Source organism: Ceratina calcarata, unplaced genomic scaffold (genome assembly GCF_001652005.2).
Source record: "Ceratina calcarata isolate Rehan_Ccalc_2016 unplaced genomic scaffold, ASM165200v1 scaffold48.2, whole genome shotgun sequence".
Taxonomy (NCBI): Eukaryota; Metazoa; Arthropoda; class Insecta; order Hymenoptera; family Apidae; genus Ceratina; species Ceratina calcarata.
The window spans coordinates 3,138,556-3,165,089 of record NW_017172225.1 but is presented as its reverse complement, the minus strand read 5'-3'; the positions used below and the strand labels follow the sequence as shown (position 1 = coordinate 3,165,089).

At 37.6% G+C, this 26,534-nt stretch overlaps 2 protein-coding genes across 3 annotated transcripts; one reads left to right on the top strand and one right to left on the bottom strand.

Moving 5' to 3' along the window:
* The first annotated feature begins 502 nt into the window (after positions 1–502).
* gbb (glass bottom boat) lies at positions 503–22,458 on the top strand. Its single transcript, XM_018029514.2, has 6 exons — positions 503–1,649; positions 9,576–9,762; positions 13,902–14,056; positions 18,667–18,855; positions 19,273–19,349; positions 19,548–22,458. The coding sequence occupies exons 1-6, from the start codon at positions 1,172–1,174 to the stop codon at positions 19,806–19,808; spliced, it is 1,347 nt and encodes a 448-aa protein (XP_017885003.1). The 5' UTR covers positions 503–1,171; the 3' UTR covers positions 19,809–22,458.
* A 164-nt stretch (positions 22,459–22,622) lies between these two features.
* Positions 22,623–25,752, bottom strand: LOC108627636 (very-long-chain 3-oxoacyl-CoA reductase). 2 transcript variants are annotated; one of them, XM_018028963.2, is made up of 5 exons: positions 25,269–25,752; positions 24,093–24,468; positions 23,412–23,755; positions 22,933–23,192; positions 22,624–22,784 (listed from the first exon to the last, which is right to left on the bottom strand). In XM_018028963.2, the coding sequence occupies exons 2-4, from the start codon at positions 24,465–24,467 to the stop codon at positions 22,937–22,939; spliced, it is 975 nt and encodes a 324-aa protein (XP_017884452.1). In that variant the 5' UTR covers position 24,468; positions 25,269–25,752; the 3' UTR covers positions 22,624–22,784; positions 22,933–22,936. The 2 variants fall into 2 exon arrangements, with proteins under 2 accessions (XP_017884453.1, XP_017884452.1); XM_018028964.2 differs by lacking the exon at positions 25,269–25,752 and having other exon boundaries at positions 22,623–22,784; positions 24,093–25,003.
* Positions 25,753–26,534: the final 782 nt, after the last annotated feature.

Sequence of the window (26,534 nt, the reverse complement as noted above, 5' to 3'; positions counted from 1 at the left end):
AAGAAGCAAAACTGTTCCATGTCAACAATCGCAAAAAACGGTGTATTATAAATTTCTATCATGGAAAATTGATTAATCGACTTATGGTAATAAAAATCGATAAGTAAAATAGGCTAATTTCACTGTTTGTTGTACGAAATCATTGGTTAATTAAAAATGTCGAGATTAGCTAAAGTACATTTTTTATTTCACACTACTTTACTTAAGAAACATTGTCCCTGAAGAGGATAACGTGTAGCCCGTCAAGCGGTGGCAAGGCAAGAGCCGATGTGAGATGAATTCTTAGCAAGGTAAGGCGAATGGTAGCCAGGTGAAGCGTGGCGAGACGAAACGAGGCGAGGCGATCGAGCGAGCAAGCCAGAAAATCCGTGGCAAAGGTAAGTAAGTAGAAGAAGAGATAGCGGCAGAAGAGAGGCAGACGAAGCGAGGCGTGGCTCTGTCGGAGGAGCATTACGGCCCTGGGAGGCGGTGGTGAGCTCTCGGAGGTGTACGGCATGGGCCAGACAAACAGGCTGGCACTGGCATCGCGGGAGTCAGCGGCGGTGGTCACCAGTCAGTACCACCGCTGGTTATCGAAACAGTATCGAAAATCAACCGTAGTCCGTGTTTTTTGCGAATATGCGCTCCGTTACGTTATTAAATCGTTCGCCGGACAAAGTGCGCGTTCCTGTCTGTGCCTGATTACTTGATCCTCGATCGCAGTACCGATTCATATTTAACTCCGATCGACACCTGGATACCTTTCTACTCTCCATCAATATTTCCGACGAGTAGCCACGATTAACTGAACAGACCAACGATATCGAACAACGATAATCGAAATGTCAAAAATAATTTTACGAAGATTCTTTTAGAATCGAAAAGAAGCGATCCACCTATAATAACTAGTGTACAGATAAAGAAACTTAGACGACACATCGTGACGCGTATACAGTGTAAGTTATTTAGTGTCGCATCGTGAATTCTCAGCGACTCGGACGATCGGGACCAATCGATTGGTTGGTGGCAGCTGGTGGTTCGCGATCCGCGATCGCCTCCCGGTGGCGATCCCGTTCGGCGTACACGTCGCTGACTCGATAGGAACGACGACAACGACGACGACGACGTTGTTGTCGTCGTCGTGCGAACGCCGACGCAGGAGGAGGAGGAGGCGGTGGCGTAGGGGAAGGTGATGGTGGAAGCGGCGGGAGGTAGAATGCTGCCTTCCGGCCCTTGCCGATCTCGAGCGAAGGAAGGACGCGACGAGATGTCGCCGCGCCGTCTCGCGCCCCTGCTAATCCTCGGGACGATCCTCGCCGGGCTGACGAGCACCACATCCGCGGATAGAATGAGTGGCCTCTACGTTGATAATGGTTTCGACCAGACTATCGTACACAGGGTCGTCAGCCAGCGGGAAAAGCGGGAAGTCGAGCACGAGATATTGAATCTGCTCGGGTTGCCCGATCGGCCGAGGAACACAGCCGGCAGACCGCCACAGGTTAAAAGGTCGGCACCCAAGTTCCTTTTGGACATTTACAAAAATGCCCTCGGCGAAGACGAAGACGAAAAGCCGATCGGTGAACAACGTAGGACCAGCGAGTTCGATCTCACCGGTCAGGATCTTAGGGCCATCGACCAGAGCGACGTCATCATGACCTTTGCTGCGCACAGTAAGTCATTATTCTAGCTAGTTATTCTATCTTCTTTTACTATTTTTCTCTCTAATCTCGTGTCGTTGTATCGTTGCTACTGTTCTTGGTTTTGTCGTTTCTAGTGGTCACGCTTCTTTCAATTATGCAAAAGTCGTTTGAGGTGAGGCGCATCACGTGATGCAGAACAAATTTTCATATAATACTTAAACTACTATTATTTCCACTTGTTTAACATTAATGCATTTGAATTAGTGATGTTCTGAAACACATAAAGTTGGTTCATCGTAAAACTCAACGAGTTTTTATTTGAATCACATAAGAAAATGTAACTTTCTGTCTAGAACATTACTTATATCAAATGAATGAAAATTTATCTCTATGGATTTATCACTTAATGGAAAATAGTTTACACTTACATACTTTAGGGTAGTTAAAGTGCTGTTGTGAGTTAATAACACTTTTGAGATACATGGCAGAGACGATCAATAGTTGTGCGACTTTTAAATTAACTTGACGAACCTTAGAACTTTCCAACGATCAAATCATCGTTTGATCTATCGATTTACGGATGATTGAGAACTCGACATTTCATATTACACGACCTAATAAATATTCTGTTACACCAGTTTATACCAGTTTCTCGAGGAATCGGTTTGTCAGCTCGCTGCGTGCTTGCTATATTTCAGTTTTGTGGTAATCCGTTCACTACGCGAAAGAGGAGAAGTAAACGACGTTCGTGGCAAAGAAAATTACTCTCAGAATCGTGAAAGATGTAGCGAAAAAACATTTTCAGTCGATTTAACATTTTCCTTAATAAGCTGTATTGTATTATCGGAATTAAATGCTCGCAGATAAATGAAATAAGAAATAATGCAATGTTTCATTTTAACAATAATCCCTTGAATATTTTCTTGTATTTATTCATATAAGAGATAGTACATGCACTTATACATAAACACGATACATATAAGCATATATTTAATTAAGAACATATAGTGTATGTAAGTCGTAAACTTTTCGGCAACTTTTTGAGATGCTTTCCGTCTATCGTTGCATTTGAGAAATCATGTCACAACTGAAGTGGACTATACTCAGAACTTGGACCTCGTTGAAGAATTCACAATGGGCGGTCCGCACGAACAGTTACAAGGAAATATTTCGATGAATAGAAAGTTCTCAAAAGCTTTGTCTTTCCGTAATTATCAAGAACTAAAATCTTGATGATAACCTTCGTTATAAAGATGAGTCGAAAGTTGATTTTTAAATTCGCAAATTACGAATCCGAAACGATATTCTTCTTTAAAAAAGCTGAGACATAAAATTTATTAAATGACCATAGTGGTAAATTAGCACCGACAAGACGGACGTATAAGTATCTTACTCAAGTAACTTCGTTACAATTCATCGAAAATTGATAAAACAGAAAATGTTTTGAAGTTCGAATGTTCTATTCTTCATCCATTCCAACTGTTTTTTTTTTTTTTTTGTAATTTGCTTGTAGAAGGTAAAAGCGATTTTAAAGAACAGTTTGAATTTGGATAAATTCGAGATGAATTTTTGTTGAACATGTAAATCCATTTTGCCTGTGTGTGGCGTAATGTTTTATGTGAATAATACTCAAACTGATTCATTAGTTCGGTACGGTCGTTTTTTGAGAGATATCTCTGACCGCGTTGATGGAGCAAATTATTCATATTGGATAAATCTCGCCGTCTGACTTATTCGGTTCAACGAACCTTGTCAAGGGGGATTCCCTGCCTCAGAAGCAGAACTGCTTTTCGAAAGACACTGCAGTTGCTCGTACCTATGTTTTCGCTGTTAAAAATGAAAGGACAAACTTTGACTACGATATTCATCAAATCTGTTAATCGCATTCGTAATCGATTATCAATGAAACATCTGCTGTACGTAATAAGAATGTTATCGTGCAACAATCGTGATTAATTATTCATTCAACTCAATTGAATTTTTGTTACCTGTGCCATTCGATCAATCCATCTTTGTCTATGAAATCAACGATCTAGTCAGCAACATGTCTACAGGAATTTCAAGCATCTCTAACAAGAATTCAGTGAAGGAAGGAGTAACGTCAGTGACGAATCAATAGACATTTGAAATGGTAATTAATCTACAATTAACGATACGTTGTTATTAACTCGGAGGCGAAATAGGTACAATTTTGAAGGCACTTCAAATAGAAATTATATGAAATAATTTAAATATTTTTTATGAAATAATGTAGTGCTTGAAGATTTAGAAGGATTATTTCCGTAAGACAAATTAGGTACACGCGATATATCCTATCCTGTATATAATTTATTTCATACAAAATTTAATTTATTCAACAAGGTTCTCGACTGGTTTTCTATGAACTCGATTTCCTCGTAATTCCAATGTTGGTGATAGAAGACCTAACGGGGGTGATAGAAGAAGTGCGCATTTAATCGAATCGGATCGAGTCGAACATTTCTCGGGAAAATCGTTGGTCTCTCTGTTTTCCTTTCGCGTTTGTCCATTCCTCCCGTTCAACTCGAGACGTCCGATCCGATCCGATCCGATGCCGTGACTCGTTTTCTCGGTGAGAAACGTTCTAGGCTCTTCGACGCGATATGCGGCATGCATATAAATCGATGCCCATAACCATAACTTATCCGACATATGTACCCACCCAGTACTGGGAACTCCGGGCGTCCGATAAAAACCGGCATGGCATAAATTAAAACACGTTATTACGTTATACGACGCCCGGCGAGTCTTAATTGATTGCCGTCGCTCATCTCCCTTACCCTTCTGAAATCTTCGTCCCTCTCATCCGTACGTTCGTTCGCCGATTTCTACGTTTATCACGTTCATTCTTTGCATGCTACATATTTAGTACTTACTATTTGTCGCATGAGCATACGTCAGAATCAAATTCTTGTACGCGTTAAAATGAATCTGTTTGAATTTAAATACATATTAGGTTGCTACACACGAAACATCGAATTTTATTAGCGAATGATCGAAACATCGAAACCGCACGTCATTTTAAAAGGGAGTTAATTTTATTAAAATACTTGATCAGTGATTTGCTCTGTAATGAAGTACAAAATAACAAATACATAGTTTCTTAAGATAGTTTCGAGGAGCAGAACTAATTTAGAGTACAAACAATGTGCATGTAAAATCTTAATTTAATTGACTACGTAGTTCTTGAGAAATTGTTAATAACAGTTCATGCATTTTAAAACGATGATTCGGAATTTTAGGTAGGTAATTTAAATGTTCCAGATGATTAAGAAAAGGCTATAAAAGATTCGAGGTAAGTTCTTTTGGTTAGAGATCACAATATTTACGCGTGTACTAATTTTCGAAAATTTGCGTCCTCCATGAATTCGGAATAAATCGGAAGATCGCTAAAAAGTCATGGATATTTAAGGAAAGATATTTCGACGTCATTTTTAGACGCTTGCTTGTTCTTGACCTTTTTATATGACTGCCGTGCCTATTCTGTGTGATCGTTTTCATCGTGGACGTAACGCACGTGGAATGTTAATTTATTTATTGATGTTGATGTAGGATGAACCCCAAAGTAGAAATATTATTGCGCGTATCGACCGAATTGAGTGTCTCCTGTGAACGATACATCCCAAGTGGTCTTAAGTTAGAAATCTTTCTTTACTCTCACATTTCCATACATTTCATCCTTAATCAACTTTCTTATGAATAAACATTTAACTTTCTCTGTAACCATCTTTGCACATCTACTATTGAAGAACTAGTTTTTGATCATTTCAAGGGCTTCCAGCTTTAATGTTGCTATTTAACGGAATAGAACTCCAAATCATGTACTCTTTTACTATTAACAGATAGATTTGTATTTAAACATTAAAGAAAAATTGAAAAAGTTGAGTTAAACTAATTATACATATAAATTGCATTTTAGAAATAGGATTATTAATGATAGAATTTTGTAATTACATTGATACATATATTGCTAATATCTAAAAGTTTTGAAAATTCTGTTATCGAAATAGTGTAGGCATACATATGTATTCATAATTTCACATTAATTCGTACGCAGTACTGTACATTAGCAAAGTTTCTATACGACAGATTTTCGATTGTACGATTTGTCAAATTGGAGTCTGTATACTGCTCTAAAAGTATCCGATTTATGGACCGATTGACTCCCGGATCTTTTCGATATTCACACGCATCTGGACGATTTTTGCGGGCGTGCGCTCACGTGTACAGTAAAGAACAAAACTAAGCCAATAACAGTCCTTTCATATGCAATCATTTACTTAGGTATATTATTATTGATAGATAAACGACATTAACAAAATAAAAATAATTTACAGGTTAATTGTAATGGTAGATCAAGTTATTATGAACGTGTGTAAAATCACGATTAGTTTACATGCATAATGTAATAATACATAAAATAGAAAACGTAACAGTTCGCTCCCCACGAAAATTAAATTGACCCTTATGTTTGTTACGAAATAATTTAATGAAATTAATGATGATTACCGTAAATGAGTGCTATACAGCATATAGCTTCAGTTTTGTTGCTTACTGTACACAAGGAGCTACGGTGCGACCCATATATTATACAAAGTTTGCCCCATCTGGACTCTCCCCGTTCTGGCAAATCGTGCGGATAGCCAAACGTGGAAGACGAGTCAATATCTCTCCCCGTGCGAGGCCGTGGGCAGGTAAAAATGTCTCAACTTGGGTGCCCCGACTCGTCTCGGATGTTTCTTTTGCTCCTTGCTTTCCCAGGACCTCCCTTCTCTTCCTATCTATCTATCTTTCGCTGTAGGGTGGCTTCTTCGCGAGAGAACGGGCAAAAAGAAAGAGCCGAACGACCCCAGGGCGGGTGGCCCAAAGAGAGAAACGAGAAGAAGAAGGAAGAAGAACAGGCTCGAACGCAATCGATGAATTGTTTTCTGTTCGCTCTTTCTACTTCTGTGCGCTCTCTTTGTAAAAGTGAGGAACCCCGCGCCGCGAGCAGTGTTCCTTTTCTTTTCTCGTACGTTACGTAGTTGGACTAATTAGGTCCCATCTGGTTACATTTGGTGCACTTGATGCCTGTAGAATCTCGATTCCCCTTTCGTAGCAAATCAGCACAGATATTATTGTTACATTATCACATATGTACAAATTAACGATATAACTGCATATTTCCAAAAAAGGTATTATATACAACAGTGAGGAATTCGAGAGAACAGTGGTTCCTACGGAGTCCAGTCAAAATCTACCTCGTTCCGTAAATCACGGGAGTATATATGTGTTCTTAGGTTTGGGGGAGAGTGTGACTCCGATTTTTATGATTAAGGGTGGATTTTAGACCTTAGCACTATCTCATGACTAAGTTGTTTTCGACCGTACCGAGGATGATTTCTTCAAACTAGAGATAACAGGGTAGCACTTATTATACTAAGTGGTTGGTCATTCAACAGTATAAATGTTATATGCACGTACTTGGATCTCTCGATAAGGTATCTGTAATTTAAATATATTTTCTTTGAGGTGCTTTGTAGCTACGTTTCAAAGCTTTTGGTTAGAAATGACTGAAAAGGAGGATCTGATTTGTTAAGGATGCATTGGCTATACAGTCAATCCCAAAAGTTTATGTACCTTAGAAAAACGCATTTCCTATAATTAAAAAGAAATCAGACGTCGGAAGAATAATGCTAATAATAAATAGCTACGTCCTAAAAAGTATAGAAGGAAATGTGTAAGTATTGACGCTGACGAAAATTTTTTTTTCTTCAAAATTGCGAAAAATGCTTGAAATAAAAGTTGTTTTACTTCTAACTTCGATATTTAACGAGTTACGTATGATTATTTGGCATTTTATTGATGTTGACAAAATCCGACCATCGCAGCATCGAAACAGCGAACTTTTGACAAAAAATTTCGTTTTTCCTCTATTACTCCTAAACCGTTGGTTCTACAAAATTGCATACAACCTTCCTTGTAGAGGATGACGAGATCTACAATTTCTGTATAAAAGTTTGTCGCTAGCATTAATATTTGACGAGTTATTGACGAAAAACTAAAAAATAGTTTTTTGAAAATTACTCATTAACTATTGACGCTAGCGAATAACTTTTACATGGAAATTATAGATCTTGTCATCCTCTACAAGAAAGGTCATATGCAATTTTTCCGTATGTCCAACGGTTTGGGAGTTATTGGCCAAAAACGAAAATTTCGCAAAATTTGAAGGGGTGTACCCCTTGGAAAAATCTCGGAAAAATCGAAAATTTTTTTTTGTTGTTTTTTATTAGCAATGTTCTTCCGACGTCTGATTTCTTTTTAAAAAATGCGTTCCTAAAGTGTATAAATTTTTGGGATTGACTGCATAGCCAATACATCCTTAAAATTAGCGATTCAGTGATGATCGCTATGAAGTTGTCGATTGGATCGCGATATCGGGGTATGAGTAACATCGGAGTTTCGATGGCAAGCAGCCCACAGATATTCCTGGAAAAGTATCGCTAGAATTGCCAGCTGGTTACAGTTTTGAACAGTGATAATATACAATTTCAATAATGTTCAAGCCTGAGATAGAAGGAAGGAAGAGGAGAAAAGGAGATAGAAGACAATATGTGTGGGTGAATGAAGGAATGAAAGCAATGGAAGAAGCGAAAAGTTAGAAAGAGTACGTAGGTGTATAAGTGTATAGGGAAGAACCGTCGTAGAAGACCGTGGACGTGGAGAAAGAGGAGGATGCTGGGGTAAAAAGAAAAGTCCAGTCGGTCGTGAAGCGGTCCAGGATGGTCCCAAGCTATTTGGGACCACCCCGAGAGCCGAGGGATCCAGCCTCGGCTCGCGGCAATCAGGTGCCGTTGGAATGCGACCGTCCGAGAGAAAAACAAAACAAATTTTTATGCCCTCGTCCCTCCCTGACTCTTTTCCTCTCCCACCCCTTCTTCCTTCTTTCGGCTCTCGTTCGCTTTTGCTTCTCATTCTTAGTTCCCCACCTTCGTGAGTCGGCCTCCTCGGGAGAAACATTAGGCATTACTTAAGTTAAGGGGGCCATGGTTCACCGTCACGTTGGTAGGGAGGGTATTACCTACTGCTGACTTCCATTTCGTTCCCTCCGAGGCGCTCGACTTTGGCGGTAGAAAAAAGGACGATTTCACGCTGCGAATTGTCCACGGCTCGTTTCTACGGGCTTCTCATTTACGAGAGTAACGATTCCCTTATCGATCTCGTGCCGGAACGAGGATACCCGATTATCGGTGTTGTCTACACAAGAAGCTCGTTGCCTCGTGCTGTCTCTTCCACTCCTCTGTTCTCTTCTTCCTCTTCGGCTTTCAAACGAAACCTTTGGCTTGGTTCGAGACTCGAGTCCCGGTCAGGGTCGGAGATTAAGATGTGACTGCAACATGTTTGGCTCCGTTGTTTCGGGGAAAATTGATTTGCTGCTAGTTTAGCGTGAACGATGGAATTACCGTTGCTCGCTGCTGGACAGAAGAGAACTATTTCGCTGAAATCTGGATGGTTCATCGATATTCGTACGGAGTCTACTCGATACTTGGAACGTGTTTTCGCAAAATATTTAATACGTTTACATGTTATTGAAGTACAAAGTACATTTTTATTATCTCATCGTTTCTGATTATTTTCATTCTTCAAGAAGTACCATAAACGAAGGATAATGACTGAACGGCGATTTCCTCGAAAGGACAAGCTTGCTTACTTTGTTCGAAAATCTCGTCGTAAATTTATACTATTGCTAGCAATATTTTCATGGGTTAATGTACCAAAGCTAATTATACCTGAAAATATGCTACATTTCTTTTTCTACAATTCTCTTTACACGGACACTTAATAGTTTTTCGAATTTGTTTGTAGAAACCCTTCGAAGTTATGAACGTTAATGAGAAATGAAATGACTGAGAGATTCAGTTTTGTGAATGAATTTTGACAACTTTCATTCCGCAGATCATCACGTTCCCGGAGTGAGGCACGAGCGCGGCAAAAGGCTCTGGTTCGACGTCTCCGAGGTACCACCTGGTGAACACATAATCGGCGCGGAACTTAGGCTGTACCGCAGTATGAACATAAAGAATCGAAAGAACCGTGGATCATACATGATAGCGGCCTACCGAGTCTTAAGAACCGAGGATGGGTGAGTGTTATGACAAATCATTATTATGCTCAATATAACTAAAATACAATTCAAGTTTGGTGATCACTATTGCTAATGAACACCAGGGTTTGCTAATTTTTACGTAGTCCAAACATACTTCCACGCATATTTGCAATGATTTCTCTTTCGTTATCTTTGTATTGGCAATTAGCAAATTCCCTTTGGAGTCTCGGAAAACTGTATTCAGGTATTACCTCTACCTGCAGTTAGTTCTAACTAAAAGGGACAGTTGATCATTTTAAGATGACCTAAAAGGGTAATAAATAATTTTGAAGTGGTCTCTAACTAAGGAATAATGGCAAAAAGCTTTTGTAAATCTTTCACGATTATAGCCTCTGCGAATTTAAACGTTACATTATAATCGAGGATCAAAATTACTTTTTATTTTTTTTTTTCCTTTGTCTATATTTATATACGTTTTAGCCCACCGTCCAAACTCTGATTTTTGTTTGTAATGAACAAGTAGAAGATTTGAAAGCGTTACTGTTCCTACTGAAAGTTCATAATTAAAAGCGGATAAATTGAAAGACATCGAATTAATTTACTCGGTTAATAATTTTTGAAATACTTTTTGCCCGTCGCTGGTCCGTTGTAGATAGAGTCAGGTTCCACCCAGGTGGGTGGTTAGACCAATTTCAGTGTTCCCTCGGGCCTCGTCCGTGGTTTTTGACATCGTCATCGTGCCTCTAATTAGGCCGTCCTTAAGTCGCCGAAAAAATCTCAGGTATTTGTTCTACCTGTGAGAGAGTTTCTCGAGGACCATTTTCGATCTAGCCGTCTCTGTTCGTTCGACTCTACCTTTCTCATTCATGTATCCCAGGGTCGCCCACGAAAAACGGCCGATTCCTTTCTAGACGAACCGACTCTATTACGCCATACTCCTCGTCGATTTTTATCGTCCATCATTAAAATATAACAAATTAGTCAGAGCCACCGGTATGCTTGGTTCTCGCCATGAAACATCATAGGAAAGTGGGCGAAAATATAATTGCAAAATCAATTTCTTAGAATAGATTTCTTATTCAGTATGAAGATTGTTAAGTTTACTCAATATTAATGTAGTATAATGTGTTGATTTTATGCATTTATGAGAGAATTGAATGTACAAAAATTGCAAACACTGTAAATACTGAATAAAACTGTGTAGGATACTAATCGCAAAGCGTGTAATGTTTAAAGAATAAAGCAAATTATTTGAAACACATGTTTTAAACTGATACTATAAATGGTTTATTATGCATACAAATCCGCAAATGTAATAAATAACATATCCCTGTATACAGATTAGATATCAAATTACATATAGATTCTGATATATCTATTTTTTGTTAATTTTGGTAAACTGTTTAGTTATTCTATTTTACACAGAAATGGTAGAGAAGGATGTCAGAGATTATTTGAGAAATCAGACATGCGAATAAAAAAAATTGCCAAGTATTAACGTAGACAATGTAGTAATTTCGTGTGCACGTGTCTGGTCTCGGTATACGAGGAGAAAAGATCGTGTGCCGGATGGCGACAGCGCGTCTAGAGCCATCCCTGTTCTACTGACGATACCTCTGCAGACTTTGGCATTACGACCTGACCGATATACATATAAAGCCCCGACAGGAAACGCTATTCCGTAAATTGAGGTAAATTAACCATGGAGACGGGATCTCTTCGAGCGAGGAGTTAACAGAGCACGAGTTACTTTGTATGCCTACGCAGTTACACGCAAACGGCTACTCCACCTCCTCTTCCTTCTCTTCCTCCGCCTTCTTCTTCTCCTCTTCTTCTTCCGTCAAACTAGGTGCGTGACGCATCATCCTCCGCCTCTTCATCCTCCTGTTTCTTCTGGACCAGCCGAGACACACTGGCGACTCTGGTTTCTTAAGCTACGTCCTCACTGTAACAATCTGGAGAAACTTTCGCTCATCTGTGTATACTACTTCCCGGATATATGTATATAATAAAATTCGAAACATTCTACTTTAAACCAACGTTTTTTAAAATATCTACCAATTTGTTGGTTTACCCTAGATTAATTTCTGGCTCTCATTGCATATGTCAGCAAACGACGAGAAGACAACTCTAGGTCGTGTCAGACAGTGATACTTACCATAACGAGTTTCAGGGTCTCGAGTTTTTAAACCCAATTAAGGATTTATGAATTTTTCTCCTTGCAGTTGTCAAAATATCATTGTTTCTTTGATCGTTCTAGGCAAATATTATTGAATGGAAATAGTCAAAAAACTGTTTTCGAGTTCATTTTACGTAGTGTTGTAGATTATTTTTCAAAGTGTATCTTCCATTTGATTCAATCGGTATTTGCCGTAGTCTACCGAATGGGATTCAAGTTGTCACGGAAATAATGTCCTGTTCATTAGTATTGGCCGCGCATTAAAATTCAATGTATACATAACACCTGAGTGAAGCAAAAAGTTGATTGACAACCGTGTGACTTTTTCATCGATTTTTGCATTCATGAATGTATTACGTGTACATAATAGCTTTCGTATGGTTGAAACGTATTGAATTCACTTCAGAATTAATATAACACAGTTCCTCTATACTACTGAATAAGAATTAAATACATTCAGAGAAATATTCACTTGATGAATCTTCAGAGGAATAGAAATTTTATTGAATGCGAAACACGTTCGCGAAAATTGAAAAGAAAAAAAATGTTGCCACGTTAGTTGCAAGATAATGCGCACAATTTCCTACGAAGAAAATTAATGCAGGAATGTTGGACGATTTGTCTCTCGTATGTTTACATTTTCAGCGTTTCTAATCACAGACGTTTTGAATGTGAATCGAACAGATATCGAATTGAAAACAACGATTCATTTAATCAATACAGGTATTTTATATGTAGGTATTTTAATTAGAATATCGTTGGAAGCTGTCCATCTTCTTAACCAATTACAGGAAATATAATTAGTCCCGGGAAAAAGATAAATACGTCGTTTAAGAAATGCGTTCTCGTCTGTGGGGATCAAAGATGATGCGCGTTTCGCTCAATGAACAATGATTAGCGTGTTCCACTGAAATCCTGTTGACGCGAGCCACGTGCAGAGACGGATTCGTATTCGCGCGAATCAGTCGAGTCACGATCGGATCGGAAGAAGGAATCGAATCGCGTCAAACGAATAGCGAATGGCTCGTCGCATCTTTCAACAGTCGGTAGCATGTATCTCACAATCAGTTAACATGGCCGGTTACGTAAGATCCAGCGGTTTCCTATTGATCGATTTTATCGATGAGTTGTGTGATTCGAACCGATGCGATGCAACCAACGATTCTCGTTAATAGAAACAATATACGTCTTTGACCATACATGCGCGATGTCTCGTTTCTTTGCTTTTACTAATTAGTTCTCGTTACCGTGCTTTACCTTCTTCTGAACAGATCTCTATATTATGTATCATGACCGAAAATAACGCCACATTTTAAATGTGAATTGAATCAATAAAAATGGTTACTCGGAACGATTTATCACTTAATTTCATTATCAGAATTCATGATCAAATTATCTCGTACTATGTCATCTGAATTTTGCATATGATTTCATAAACACTTTGAATAAAATTTTCAACGCATGACGAAGTTGCGAAAATGTTTGTTTCGATCAGCGAAAATGATTTTCATGCTACGAGAGTATTTGCTGTTCGTTGTCCACAGAACTGCGTGTTAATGCAGTGAGTAATGCGAGTTTTCCTTGATATATGCAAAGAAAATTACAAACATGTGTATTGGTGACACCGAGCAGGCAGCTAGGCGTCGTAAGTGGCTTTTAGCAGCTGGCTAATGCGTTGCAATGCTCGTTGCAGCTATTAGCTTATTGTTTCCAGCGAGAGTACAGTGTTACCTTCAGTAATTAATTTCAAGAAAATACTCAGCTCTTTCGATTAGAAATGCACTTACGAACTCAAGTGAAACAGTTAAAAAGAGCAGCTTTTAATTCTTTGCTCGCGAGTTGTGATCTTTTTTTTTAATTTCTCTACAAAATCAAAATCGAGGCCAATATTAAAATATTTATTTTACTTTACGGAGTATACGAATACTTCCTACGCCCACTATATTTGTCATGACGGTTTCACATACTTATATGATTGTACTATTTTATTTTACAGGACAAGGGAGCTTCAATACGTAGATGCAGTAAACACGACAATGGGAAGGGAGGGATGGTTGACTTTAAATGTTAGTGAACCTCTTTCGCATTGGGTGAATAATCCCGATGGAAATAAAGGACTGTACCTATCGGTACATCCCGCAGATCGTTCTGGTGAGTAAATATTGTCCGTTTGCTCGTTTAATGTAAAAGTAAAATATAAAAATAAAATCTGATATTATTTTTCTTGACAATCCAAAATATTTTGTTGTATACTTTACATTCTGTTTTCGTGGTAAACTATTTTTCTTACGTTGCATTTATCTGCGATTACTGTGTTGATAGTCTGCGGAGTATCACAGGAGCAATAAATCTTGTGCATTTACTAAACGCTTCGCGCAGGATCATTTTATCTAATAATAACTTTGTTTACCTATTCGTAATTCGGATTAGAATTCCTATCTATATTTCTATGCATTTGTGCGTTGCTCGGTTTCGTTTCTAGTTTTAACTAGCTAGCGCAAATTGATCAACATTATGAACAAACGGCCAAGCTATGGCGACGTTCTGTCTTCCTCTTCCGATGCTATCGAGACGCGCGTGAATGCGATTCGATTTAATTGAAATTAAAGAAGTCTTTTAAGTAGTGATATAGTATTAAGAAAAATAAATTATTTCTTCATGGTACTTAATGAAGCACCGTATGCTTATACGTTTTCTTATACATTTAAATGATTATTTTAATTCAAATAATGCTGAAACTTGATACGAAAGGACTACTCTAACTGTGTAAGAGAAATAAAGATAGATAAATATGAACGGGACGGATCGAAGGCTCGTTAGATGACTTGACCAGATAAGAACGCCTCTGAATCTAACTCCGCCACCGAATCTTATATTCAAGAATAGCATCGCGAGGCGTACATGGGAAGATTATCTCGATTCAAGATCCTTTAGATAAGCTACACCTGTTCAGGTCAGCCGTAAACCGGCGAACTTTAAATCATTGACGGTGTTCGTTTCCTTTCATGGATGGATATCGCTTGTCAGAATTTTCCACTGGTCCCAGAATCTGGTAGCCTTGGCCGATTAAATCTTCATTGGGATACCGTATGAAAAACAACCGGTTCACGGACAACAGAGCCTAATATTCCACATGAACATGTGTTTTTTTCGATCCCTGAGTGCTAAGAAGGTGGCAGGATATATCGATGATCTTTACGTAAGAGATTAGACGAGATATTGGTATTGCTGCACATTGAAAAAAGCTCATAGCCGCATTATCCATGCACTTGGACATCGCAATATCTTATTATTATACTGATAAAGAAAAAACTTGTGTTTGTATATTTACAAAATCCTCAATATCTTCCAAGTTTCATGACTTAGCGATTTGATTTTTGCTCATGAAATATGTTCTTAAGTAAATATGTTTATTTTATACGTTTTCAATTCTATATACGATAATTAGTGTGGGCGAAGACGTGACAGGGGATTATATTGTACAAATTTTCATCAATGTACTATTATACAATTTCATTGCTTCGATATCAATTGCACGTGACTGACAGTATCTAAAATCACTACGTGCCAGTATTATTGATTATATGCAGGCTTCTCACCGTGATGTTGAAACGTTCACATGTGCATACACAGTTTATTTGCCATACCTAGATCATTTTGTTGCTCGTCTCTCTCACCTCCATGTTCCCTCCTTCCAGGTTTCTCTCTTTTCCCTCGTCGCTCCTCAACTAACGTTCACGACCGTCGCGCTTTCCCTCTTTCTCACGTCTCTCCGCTCTTCTTCTGCTCCTCTCTCATTCGCGAGCACAACCGGTTTACCTTTGATCATTCAATATAAAACACAAGATCAGAGTCACACGCACGCACAAAACTTTGACTTACAGAGGCCGACTTCGACTCTCTCAGGTTGGGCTTATTTGAATTTACATAGAAGGTAGAATGTATCCAGATATCTGACAAATACCATTCTAGTTGAAACTGTAATTTGTAGATACTCTTACAGCGCAGTCGTAGGAAGAAAATGAATAAAATCATATTGTTGCAATGATTTTCTTCGTATTTCATGTAAATGCACGTTCCGCTGTGTAAACGTGAAAGTTTATTCGTTTCCTCACAGTTTTCCTCTTCGCCTGGTTTCGTAAAGAGCCCGTTGGTTTGTTTACACGCGGAGGAAGTTTCCTCCAGTTGCAGAAAACCAGATGCTTTCGAAAGTGCAGATACACACATATACGTATACATATTTCTGCCTCCAAAGGCCGGCTACGCACCTCAGCGTGATACGCCCACGCTTTTCCTCTAATACGTGTACTAAATCGCTGAACCACTTATTCGTTCCGATATTGAAAAATGCCACAGTTCACTATCACCGTGAATGAAAAATTAATCTTTGCAAGATACGTGCATTTAAATTAAAACTATGAAATCGTATCTATCATGAATTTTTCACTTCACATAAAAAAGGAGTAAAATACAATTGTGACATTTAAGTCAAAATAAGCGTGTAATCAATACAGTTGAGGAAGTTTTATTGTGCGACGCACGTTTGACAGAAACGATTGCAACTACGTTTGTTACTACTCTATTAGCCTCCCGATAGCGACTCTATTACAGTGTCGTAATACCATATAATAAATACGTACATAATACGTGTACGCCTAAACGTTAAAGCCGTCACAGTAGATAGACCTTTCAACAGTTTTCGTCGATCCTTTGTCTTCCCATCTGCGGTATTTGAATTATTTAATAAACGACAACGATCTCGGAGATTTCTCTCAAGATCACGCAAAATCTGCTATCCACCCACGAAGAGGAAGATTATTGGAAAAAGAAGCGACACTCTTGACTCTTGAGTATGCAAATGTTTTAAAATGATGGTCAAGTCCAATAATAACTTACAAAAACAATGATAATTGATCGAGGACGTTGTCTGCAAAACGAAACAAATTCTGTTTATTCTAATTAATATTAAATATTGGTTGGTTTAAATGTGTAATAAAATACATGAAAAAGTCGGCAAACACTACTACGGTTAGAAGCCGACATTACTTTCCCAGCGAGCCAATACACATAACGGCGCGCAAAGTGCAGCAGCAGGTGTCCGGTACAATCACGGTGAATGCGCATTCCTGCGAGCCAATTTACTAGCTTTCTCGAACTCGGCACGGTCGTGCTCGTAACAGCGATCATTTGCATACGCGGTAATGCGACCCGAGGAGGAGACGAGTTCCCCCGGTCCCCAGCCACACGAGTCTATATCTTATATGTACATACATATGTATACGTAGTATATGTATACGGTGTATACTTGTGTAATCCCCCTGGCAAAATGTTTTCAATCGTGCGCATAATGCGAAATTAACTAGTAACATTTAAAGAAGCATGTAAAAGTATATTAAGATGTGTTGAATCACTTAAATTGTGTTTAAACAAGAGACGTCTGATGAATACTACCTCAACCAGATGATTCTACACGTAAAAAGATAAAGAATATAGAATAAGATCTTTTCGTTGAAAGCGTAGTTTTAACATTAAACACACAGTTTTATTGTTGATAAATTAGACTGTACTTAAAACTTAAGAACTTCCAAACGTATATTTATGCACAGGAGTGTACGCACAATCAGACCGTTTGGATTGCTCGCACGTATAATCCATGTCCTTTCGTTCGGATTTCGATATCGCGTGAAAATCGCGAGCTGCATGCGAATCGATTTCGCTTGAAAAATACTTCCTCTGTCGCGTCCTAGTGGTTCTGTGTCTTGACTTCTTATTTAGAGAATGTACTTTCTTAGTACGCACTGCAACGAGCGATTTATATTTTGAGGCCAAGCCCAATCATGGATGTAAATTAATTATGTATAAACGCAGCTGACCATTAAATTACGTACATATGTATCTCTGGTCATGTTAGTTACTAATTTTGTGATGAAACTCAGTATTCTCATTTAAGGACAAACAGGTGATTTGTACGAAGCACGTGGACTATGGTAATAAGGTTGACCTAGGTAATTGAATCAATGAGATACGGAAAGATTCAACTTCACGTAGAAGCACAAACTTAAATTATCGTGAGCTTGTTCATGTCATTTTTAATTAATCAACGCCATTACAGAGGATTAATTAACTGTGACTTAAGGTTGTTCTGACTATATAATCTCTGAAAAACATATTCTAGACATAGTGTATTCCCTGATTTTGCTATGTAGATACTCACGTTGGTATGTGAGTTTAACATGCTATTTATTTGCAAAATTTCAAACATGTGTCACTAATTTAATTTATAGCCAGAACAACCTTAATTGCAGGGCCAACGCGTTGAGAAACCGTGAACCACGTTGCGTTGCCTATATCGGCGAAGTGAACGGCTCCCTCAATCGAGTGGTATCGAGAAGCCTGATCGACTAACACACGGTCGCGTCGAGATTCCTAATAGTTAATATTTCCGAAGGTTGCCTATTAATAATACCACCTGGCAGGCAAGCCGTTCTAACAAACACGTACATATACATATAATCATAATAACATAATCGTTGCAGCTTGCATTCCGCTTATGGAATCAAATAGATAATTAAGAATCATCGATCGAGTTTTCACGTTCCATTGGAATATATGTATAACGTCACAATGGAATATATCAAGTTGCACATACTTCTTAAATGTAATTTATAAGTATATTTAGAAATTATCTAAATTATTTCTCTTACTCGTAAAGGAATAAAATAGTTTGGAACTAATTATAGAAATTGTAAAAATTGTTTCAGTGCACGAAATGAGGCCAGAAGACATTGGTATCGTCGGGTTTAGGGGCGATCCCGATAAACAGCCTTTTATGGTAGGCTATTTTAAAAGTTCTGGCATCAGGGAGAAGAAAATAAGACAGAAACGAGATGCCAGGAGAAGAAAGAAGAGTGAATCTTCGAGTCTGGATTATCGAAATAATCCGTACACTGGTAAGAAATGCGCGTTATGTATTTTTATTAGACTTTTGCTTTATGAAACTGACAGCAGAGATTGATTAATGTACGCGCGTATATTAACACGTGTTAAAACAGCTTCGTTTCATTAAACTCTTGTCATAGATTGAGCTAGCATAACTGGTAGTCAGACGTTTAAGAAGGATTAACGTTTTGCTTAAATTATCTTGCCGGTTGACCATTTTCATAATTGTTTTCAGCTTGTTCTACTAACGAGCTCTTAAAACATTTCATGAGCGTAAAAGATAATAAAAATCAGTACAATAATTTGCAACTCATTTGTATATACGTATCTTAGTTCAATTGCATGTATTTTTACCTCACTTGCATACAATAATAAAAAAATCAGGGAATATCATATTATATGTTAAAACATTTATTATCATCTTTTAGATCCTGGCGTACAATACAACTCGAGGACTTGTAAAATTCAAACGTTATATGTCAGCTTTAGAGATTTGAAGTGGCAGGTAAGTCGTCGTAGAGAATGGAGTAATTAAAATGACAATAAACGAAAATAATTTTCCCATCTTGCATATAAATCGGAAAAGTGTTATAAGACTTGTCGAAATTCTGAACTTGTTCCTAGAAAAGAGCAAGATACAATTGTGTATTAATGATTCGGTTACATTTATGATTATTAATCAGTGAGTGTTTATCTATTTCAGGATTGGATCATAGCACCGGACGGTTATGATGCCTATTATTGCAGCGGCGAGTGCAATTTTCCCTTAAACGCTCATATGAACGCGACGAATCACGCGATCGTCCAAACGTTGGTGCATTTGGTTAGTCCTGGTAAAGTACCAAAGCCCTGCTGTGCACCAACGAAACTCTCACCGATCTCCGTGCTTTATTTCCTCGACGAAAGTAATGTTATACTGAAGAAGTACAAAAACATGGTCGTCAAGAGTTGCGGTTGCCATTGATCACTTGAGATCAGCGAGATGTATTGTAAAAGTCCATCCATTTAAATATGTGAAAAACTGATCGCATGATTTTTATATACTTTCAACTTATTTTACGTGAACACCTATTTCTCCATTGAATAATTCACACAATATTTTTTTACTTTTATCATAAGTAAAATTTTCATGAAAAGTCTCATTAAACAATTAACAAATTTACTTTAGTATCAATATACTCACTTTTGGAACATTCAGTTGTTCGATATACATTCACATTAATTACTACGTTAAATCGACTCGATTCTATTTACTGACTGCGAGTGAACCGAGAACTAGTGTCTGCGCTTGTGTCTGATTATAAAAACGATGTACGCTGACCGATGGATGGATGTCAGACATTCCAGAAAATCGTCGGTTGCCTGGTGCCAAATTTCCATTAATAGATAGTGTTAATTCTTTAAACGAAGGTTTCCGTACTAACGATCGTGCAACGTAACTATTCATAGTTGGCAGAGATAAATAACTGATAGAACAATTGATTTATGACTACAAATCGACAGCCGACCATTATCCAGTTTTAGTAAGTGCATTGAACAACATCGGGATTATTTATAGAAATACTTCAAATCATTTATTTCCATCTTTTACCATAATTTCTGCCTTTATATCCAATTCTTCTTTTCAGTCAACTTAAACATGTACATCACTTATAGACTGCGAATATTTATGTACTTGTGAGATGTTTATGTACTTTTTAAACATTCGTCCTATGCACAAAGATACATAAAATTTCCAAATTGAAATATACATATACAGATTTTAATGTCTAAAGCATAAAATATATGTATATCTACCTAAACTCGATACTTTGAAGTTTCAGATACTTAGTTTGCAAAATTATATGTATTGTATAAACGTCCGCATCATTCAAATGTTCAGTCAGTTAATACATATATAATGTTTAGTGATATTAATTTAATGACGAATCATCGATATTGTGGTTTAAAGACAGAGAGAGAACGTTGTCTTCCGAAGGACTTTTGTTCCATCATAGAAAACGCGACCGTGTCTATCTACGTTTTTGTCGAAGGTCTCTAATAAATATACGAGCCGGTATTTATATAATGTATAGAGAAAATAATTTTTCTTTCTTATAATTCGACTTATTTATCTTTATAAGTAATATAATGCGTTAGATCGAGCGAATAGGAGTTTTGTGTTAAACTCGAATTAGATTTGCACGTGTTGTTTCAGAAACTATCACAAATCTGATAAACGGACGACTTTTCAGAGTAAGTTCAATCTAGATCTTTCATTCTACGTTTACATTGACTAATAATCAAGTTTACATTTGAAGAATCCTTTAATTAAAAACATTTATACATCACGTATGTTAAGAATGTACGGCAACAGTCAGTGTGAACCATCCTGTATACATACATAAACCTGTGCAAGAAAATCAACTTTCTGTATGCATGTATGAACAGAGTAAATGTATTTATACATGTGTATATAGAAAGTAGAAAGTTTTCTACGGTATGATTCTTTTGGTGTTGTGTGATTATCACGAGATAGCGAATTAAATAGATTGTCGAATGATATATTATACAAGCGTACATTTTTCAGTAGCAAAGCATCATAGGATGGAAACTTATTGATTCATTAATTACTACATTCATCAAAAGGATAAAGTATATTTCCCGTTTTTCTTCCTGTATAAATTTCTATTCTTCATAAACTCGTAGAAAAGTCCGAGAGTTCATACACATAGTCATACCACTCATACATAATTAACGTGTGAGATTAAAAGATTTAAATTATTTCGTCGTGAAGCGAAACTGTTCTCGTTAGAGAAAAATATGTCGATAGCGTTATTTTTAAAGTTTAAGTGACAAAAGCGTCTAACCGTGTGAATGAGAAAAAAGCACATAGTTTATTTTAGCCACGACCGTGATTTTAGCTAATGAAGCGTGTGAATGTGTTCTCTCGTGTTTGCGGTCAAATCAATCGTATAGACAGACATGAAAAAATACCGAGCGCCCAAACAGAAGACTTCAGACCAAGCGATTGAGAAAACGAATATTAATATCAGACGTCTTTTTTTTCTATCAGCACGTCAGAAAAAGAGAGAGAGAGAGAGAGAGAGGGAAGCAAAAACTCCTTTAATCCATGTTTTCTCTATCTTTCATGGTCTCAACAAAAATATGTTGGACACTCGCTCTATTCTCTTATGTCTGTGATCAATCGACGAATATAATAGTCTGTTGCTTAGAGCATATACTATTGAAGGCAGCTTCCATATGTATCGAAAGTGTAGACAAACAAATCCGTGCAAAAAGAGATATAATTGATCTACATGATGTCTCTTTTCGCAGCACGGAATTTGTCACGACCTTTCCCCTTCAAATTGCTTCAAATTTCATATCGCTTACTGACAAGTAAGGGGAGTGTTGCAGCTAACACCGTGCCGTGAGAAAGAGATAGCATGTAGCTAAACATTTCTACCCCGCCTACATCTTGAGAAGCTGCCTCCAGTAGTACATACATATGTATATAATATGCTCTAAGGTTTCTGGTACATTTAACACAACTTTTGTAATGACAGTGTAAATATATCGTTGTAAATACGTTCTATAATACATGTTACACAATGTGTACACACTAATATATATGTATGTGTTGATTTCTTTAAATTCTTTATTACCTTACGCAAATCATTTAAATTAGTAGTAACATTTTTATTTCATCTATATACGGAACAAAAATAAAATTTTACAGAGAAAATTCAACGTGTTACTAAATATTATTAAGGGAACGATTATTAAAAAATAGTCAATACAGCAATCACGTTTATTTATTTGTATAACAATTATAAATATGGGACATAATGTATATACAAGGAATATAACAAGAACTTATAGGAAAATTATATATCCCTCATGACTTGATTTTGAGCAGTAACATTTGTAGTCGTAGGTCTTCAGATTCTGGTTCATGCTAAAAATTTCATAATTACTCAAAATTTTCGGAATGATGTCTACATTGTGCATCAAGCAAGTCATGTTTATTATAGTCCAAATTGCCGATTTAGAAAATAGTAAAAATTGAATTACGTGTATACGATAAGAAGAAGAAGGAGGCTTACGAATTCACTCGACGCTGAGTGGTGGCTCTGGTTTTACGTTTGCTTCTCTTGCTTTCTTATCCAAAGCACGTTTCCTTATGGTACACATTGTCCTAGAGATTAACCACACTGCACCTTTCTCGCAAATGCAACGCAAGGTAAGTGCAACAGCAACTACTAAGAGATGGGGCGGATATCCTGTTGTACAAGATTCAAGGCCGATCGTTTTTAGTGCCGATTCTACGAATTTTTCCGGTGTTGGTGCCATCCAAGTTGCCTTTCTAAAATAATATATAAATATAGATAATCATTATACTACGTCTTATAAATTTTAATTCCTTTTCATATTCGATGTCACTTGACTTCCGATGTAGCAAACAAAAATGATTACTCGACGGTATTTGGTTGAAAAGAATTCAACGAATCAGTTATAAATATGAATAACCTATTGTAAGTGACACAGAACCGGAAGTCAGTTAAATGAGTTTCATTTTACGTACTTGATCTTTGACATCTTGGTCGCGACTACGCCAGGAATGACGCATTGAACAGTCACACCACGAGGTTCAGCTTCTGCAGCTAAGTCCTGGCTAAGCTTTACGATGAAAGCTTTGCTAGCTGCATACCCGGCTAAATAAGGAGCTGGTATAATTGCTAATGCCGAACTCATGTTTATCAAAACTCCCTTTTTGCGTTCGAACATTTGAGGAAGAAGTGCTCTTGCAACGCCCGTTATAGCTGCGACGTTCAATTGTAAAATTTTTGCTAAACATTCCTCCGTTACGTTAATGAATAGATCCGGATGTTCGTAACTCGCGCCAGCATTATTTACCACCACAGCGATCTGTCGAAAATCAACTGCGATTAATTTTCTGCCCGCTATTTATACATATACCTGTTCCATATCATTTTCTACCTAAGAAACAAGCAATTCGTAAAAGCATTTGCTATTATGTTCACGTATGGGATAAGAAGATCATTCAAATATTATATTATATAACACAATATATAGGGTAGTTCCGGGAGGGATGGCCCAGGCAAGTACGTGGCTCTCAGTGTTACGTTTTGACTTTACAAAATGATAAAGAAGAAAATCGGTATTTTAAGTTTTCATAAATACAAAAAGTTCCTTACGTTTTCATAAGAAATACGATCACTTATACATACAACAAAATACATACCTCCAATCCTTCGGTGGCTTTGGCAATTTTCGCGAAAGCCGCTTGTCCTTCGGTCAGGTCAGCTGCTACAACTTGAACTTCAACTCCATAACGTTGTTTCATCTCAGATGCGACTTCCTCAAGCTTTTCCAATGATCGTGAAACCAAAACAACATCCAAGCCTTTTTCCGCGAACGCTTCAGCGTACGCTCTTCCAATACCATCGGTAGCACCTGTCACCACTGCCCATTTACCTTGCGTTCTCACGTCGATACCAAAACCGAAGCTTGGTGCTATCAGTTTCTTCCATACGAAAACGCTCACTCGTAACAAAATTCGCAGGCCAATCGCTGCTAACGCAATCAGCGATACCTTTTCCAAACACGTTAACGTCATCCTAAAACGATGGATAATTTAACTTAATCAAAGAGTCGATAGGGATACTTTTCGTTCAGTTCTTTCGAACAGTCACACGGGTCTTATTGATAGCATTGACGACCGTGCCACAGTCGTCTCCACAAATAAATGATTCCCACGAACCTTCGCCTGAGCTACCTCTTTTACTTCCCCGCCTAAGCGTGCATTGTTTGCGATAATACGATCAGCAGACTAGTCATTACCGGTTGCCCTGACCGCGGTTTTGATGACTGCCCCGTATTTCAATATTAATTCATAAAAATGTGCGTTTAAATCACTTTTTCCCTATACGAGTCTGTTGTTTAATACAAATATCCAGGATTATTTTTATATATTTTACGTATTTTTTTTTATGCGTTACTTGGTACGTTAGGAACGTGATTACGAAACGTTTACGAACTTGAATATTACGAAACGTTTGCAAAGAATATAAAGTGGCTAAATATGAAAAGAAGAATCATACGTTTTAATAAATGAAAGAATTATGCGTGTTGCATATTTGCCTATAGATGAGAATACTTTGCATCTGAAATAAACCTAGCAAAAAATTGTTGATTAACTTAGTAATATAATATTAGATAAGAACATTTAAACAATGAGAATATAAATATAATTATTTTATAAATTTCATTATAGTGTACGTAGGATTTCAGACGTTTAGATATTTGAAGCTTCGCATGTCTTCATTTACTATATTTTCCTTTCAAATTTCTGTTGTTTTACATTTGACTAAAAACTTTTTGCTGAAAATAACACTATGAAACATAAATTTTAATTTACCTGTGTTCGATGCCGTCACGATTAATCGGATGTGACGATAATAACAGGGATGTTCGTTTCCCAGTTCGTTGAATATCTTCTCACCACAATAAAAACTCAGTCGCCGCCGTGAAACGATTACGCTCATTAAAGAACAGTTGATGACTTTCCTATACGATGAATTTAAAGAGATCAACGTAATGACACTTGTTTGTATTTCGCACTGCGAAGTCACCCCGAGTGTCCAGGCGAAGCGTCGACGAGGAAGTGAAACGATATATTAACAAGCTTCGAACAGTAAAGAAGTGACCGAGCCCGAAAACCGGCTGAATATTCGGACTAGATTATAGAAGGGTATGAAAGAGAGTACCGGAGAGAAAGCGCAAAAGGGAGGAGAGAGTGAAAGGATACGCATGTGCGCGTCTACGAGCAAACGTGGAAGGGAAGAAAGTACAATGATCCAAAAAGAGATGGGAAACCAGTAGAAACGTGAGCAAGTGAGAAGACACTATGTGTAGCTCGGGACAGGTCGATGGCAACGGCAAGTTTGCGCTGGCGCGGATCGCGGATGCGGATGAGAATATACGAATTCATGCAATCAGAAACGTGATGCGACTGGACACCGTAAGTACACAGGTGTGGATGGACGACGAGCAATGTCAGGGCTAAGCTATCTCGGAAGAAAGTCCACCTTTCCTTTGCTAGGAGAGGGGGATGGTTGACTTTTTCTTTGACACACTTCTCTCAGGTATCTTCGTGTAGCCTGTGCCTCTTTCAAAAAGTGGGATAGTCAATCTTCTCTTTGCGTTTCTCTTTGGTTATTCTGCCATTAATTTAGCGCATCAAAAAGACGTGTAGATTCGAAAAAATTGTATATTAAGGATGTATTGGCTATACAGTCAATCCCAAAAATTTATACACTTTAGGAACGCATTTTTTAAAAAGAAATCAGACGTCGAAAGAACATTGCTAATAAAAAACAACAAAAAAAAATTTTCGATTTTTCCGAGATTTTTCCAAGGGGTACCCCTTCAAATTTTGCGAAATTTTCGTTTTTGGCCAATAACTCCCAAACCGTTGGACATACGGAAAAATTGCATATGACCTTTCTTGTAGAGGATGACAAGATCTACAATTCCCATGTAAAAGTTATTCGCTAGCGTCAATAATTAATGAGTAATTTGCAAAAAAACTGTTTTTTAGTTTTTCGTCAATAACTCGTCAAATATTAATGCTAGCGACAAACTTTTATACAGAAATTGTAGATCTCGTCATCCTCTACAAGAA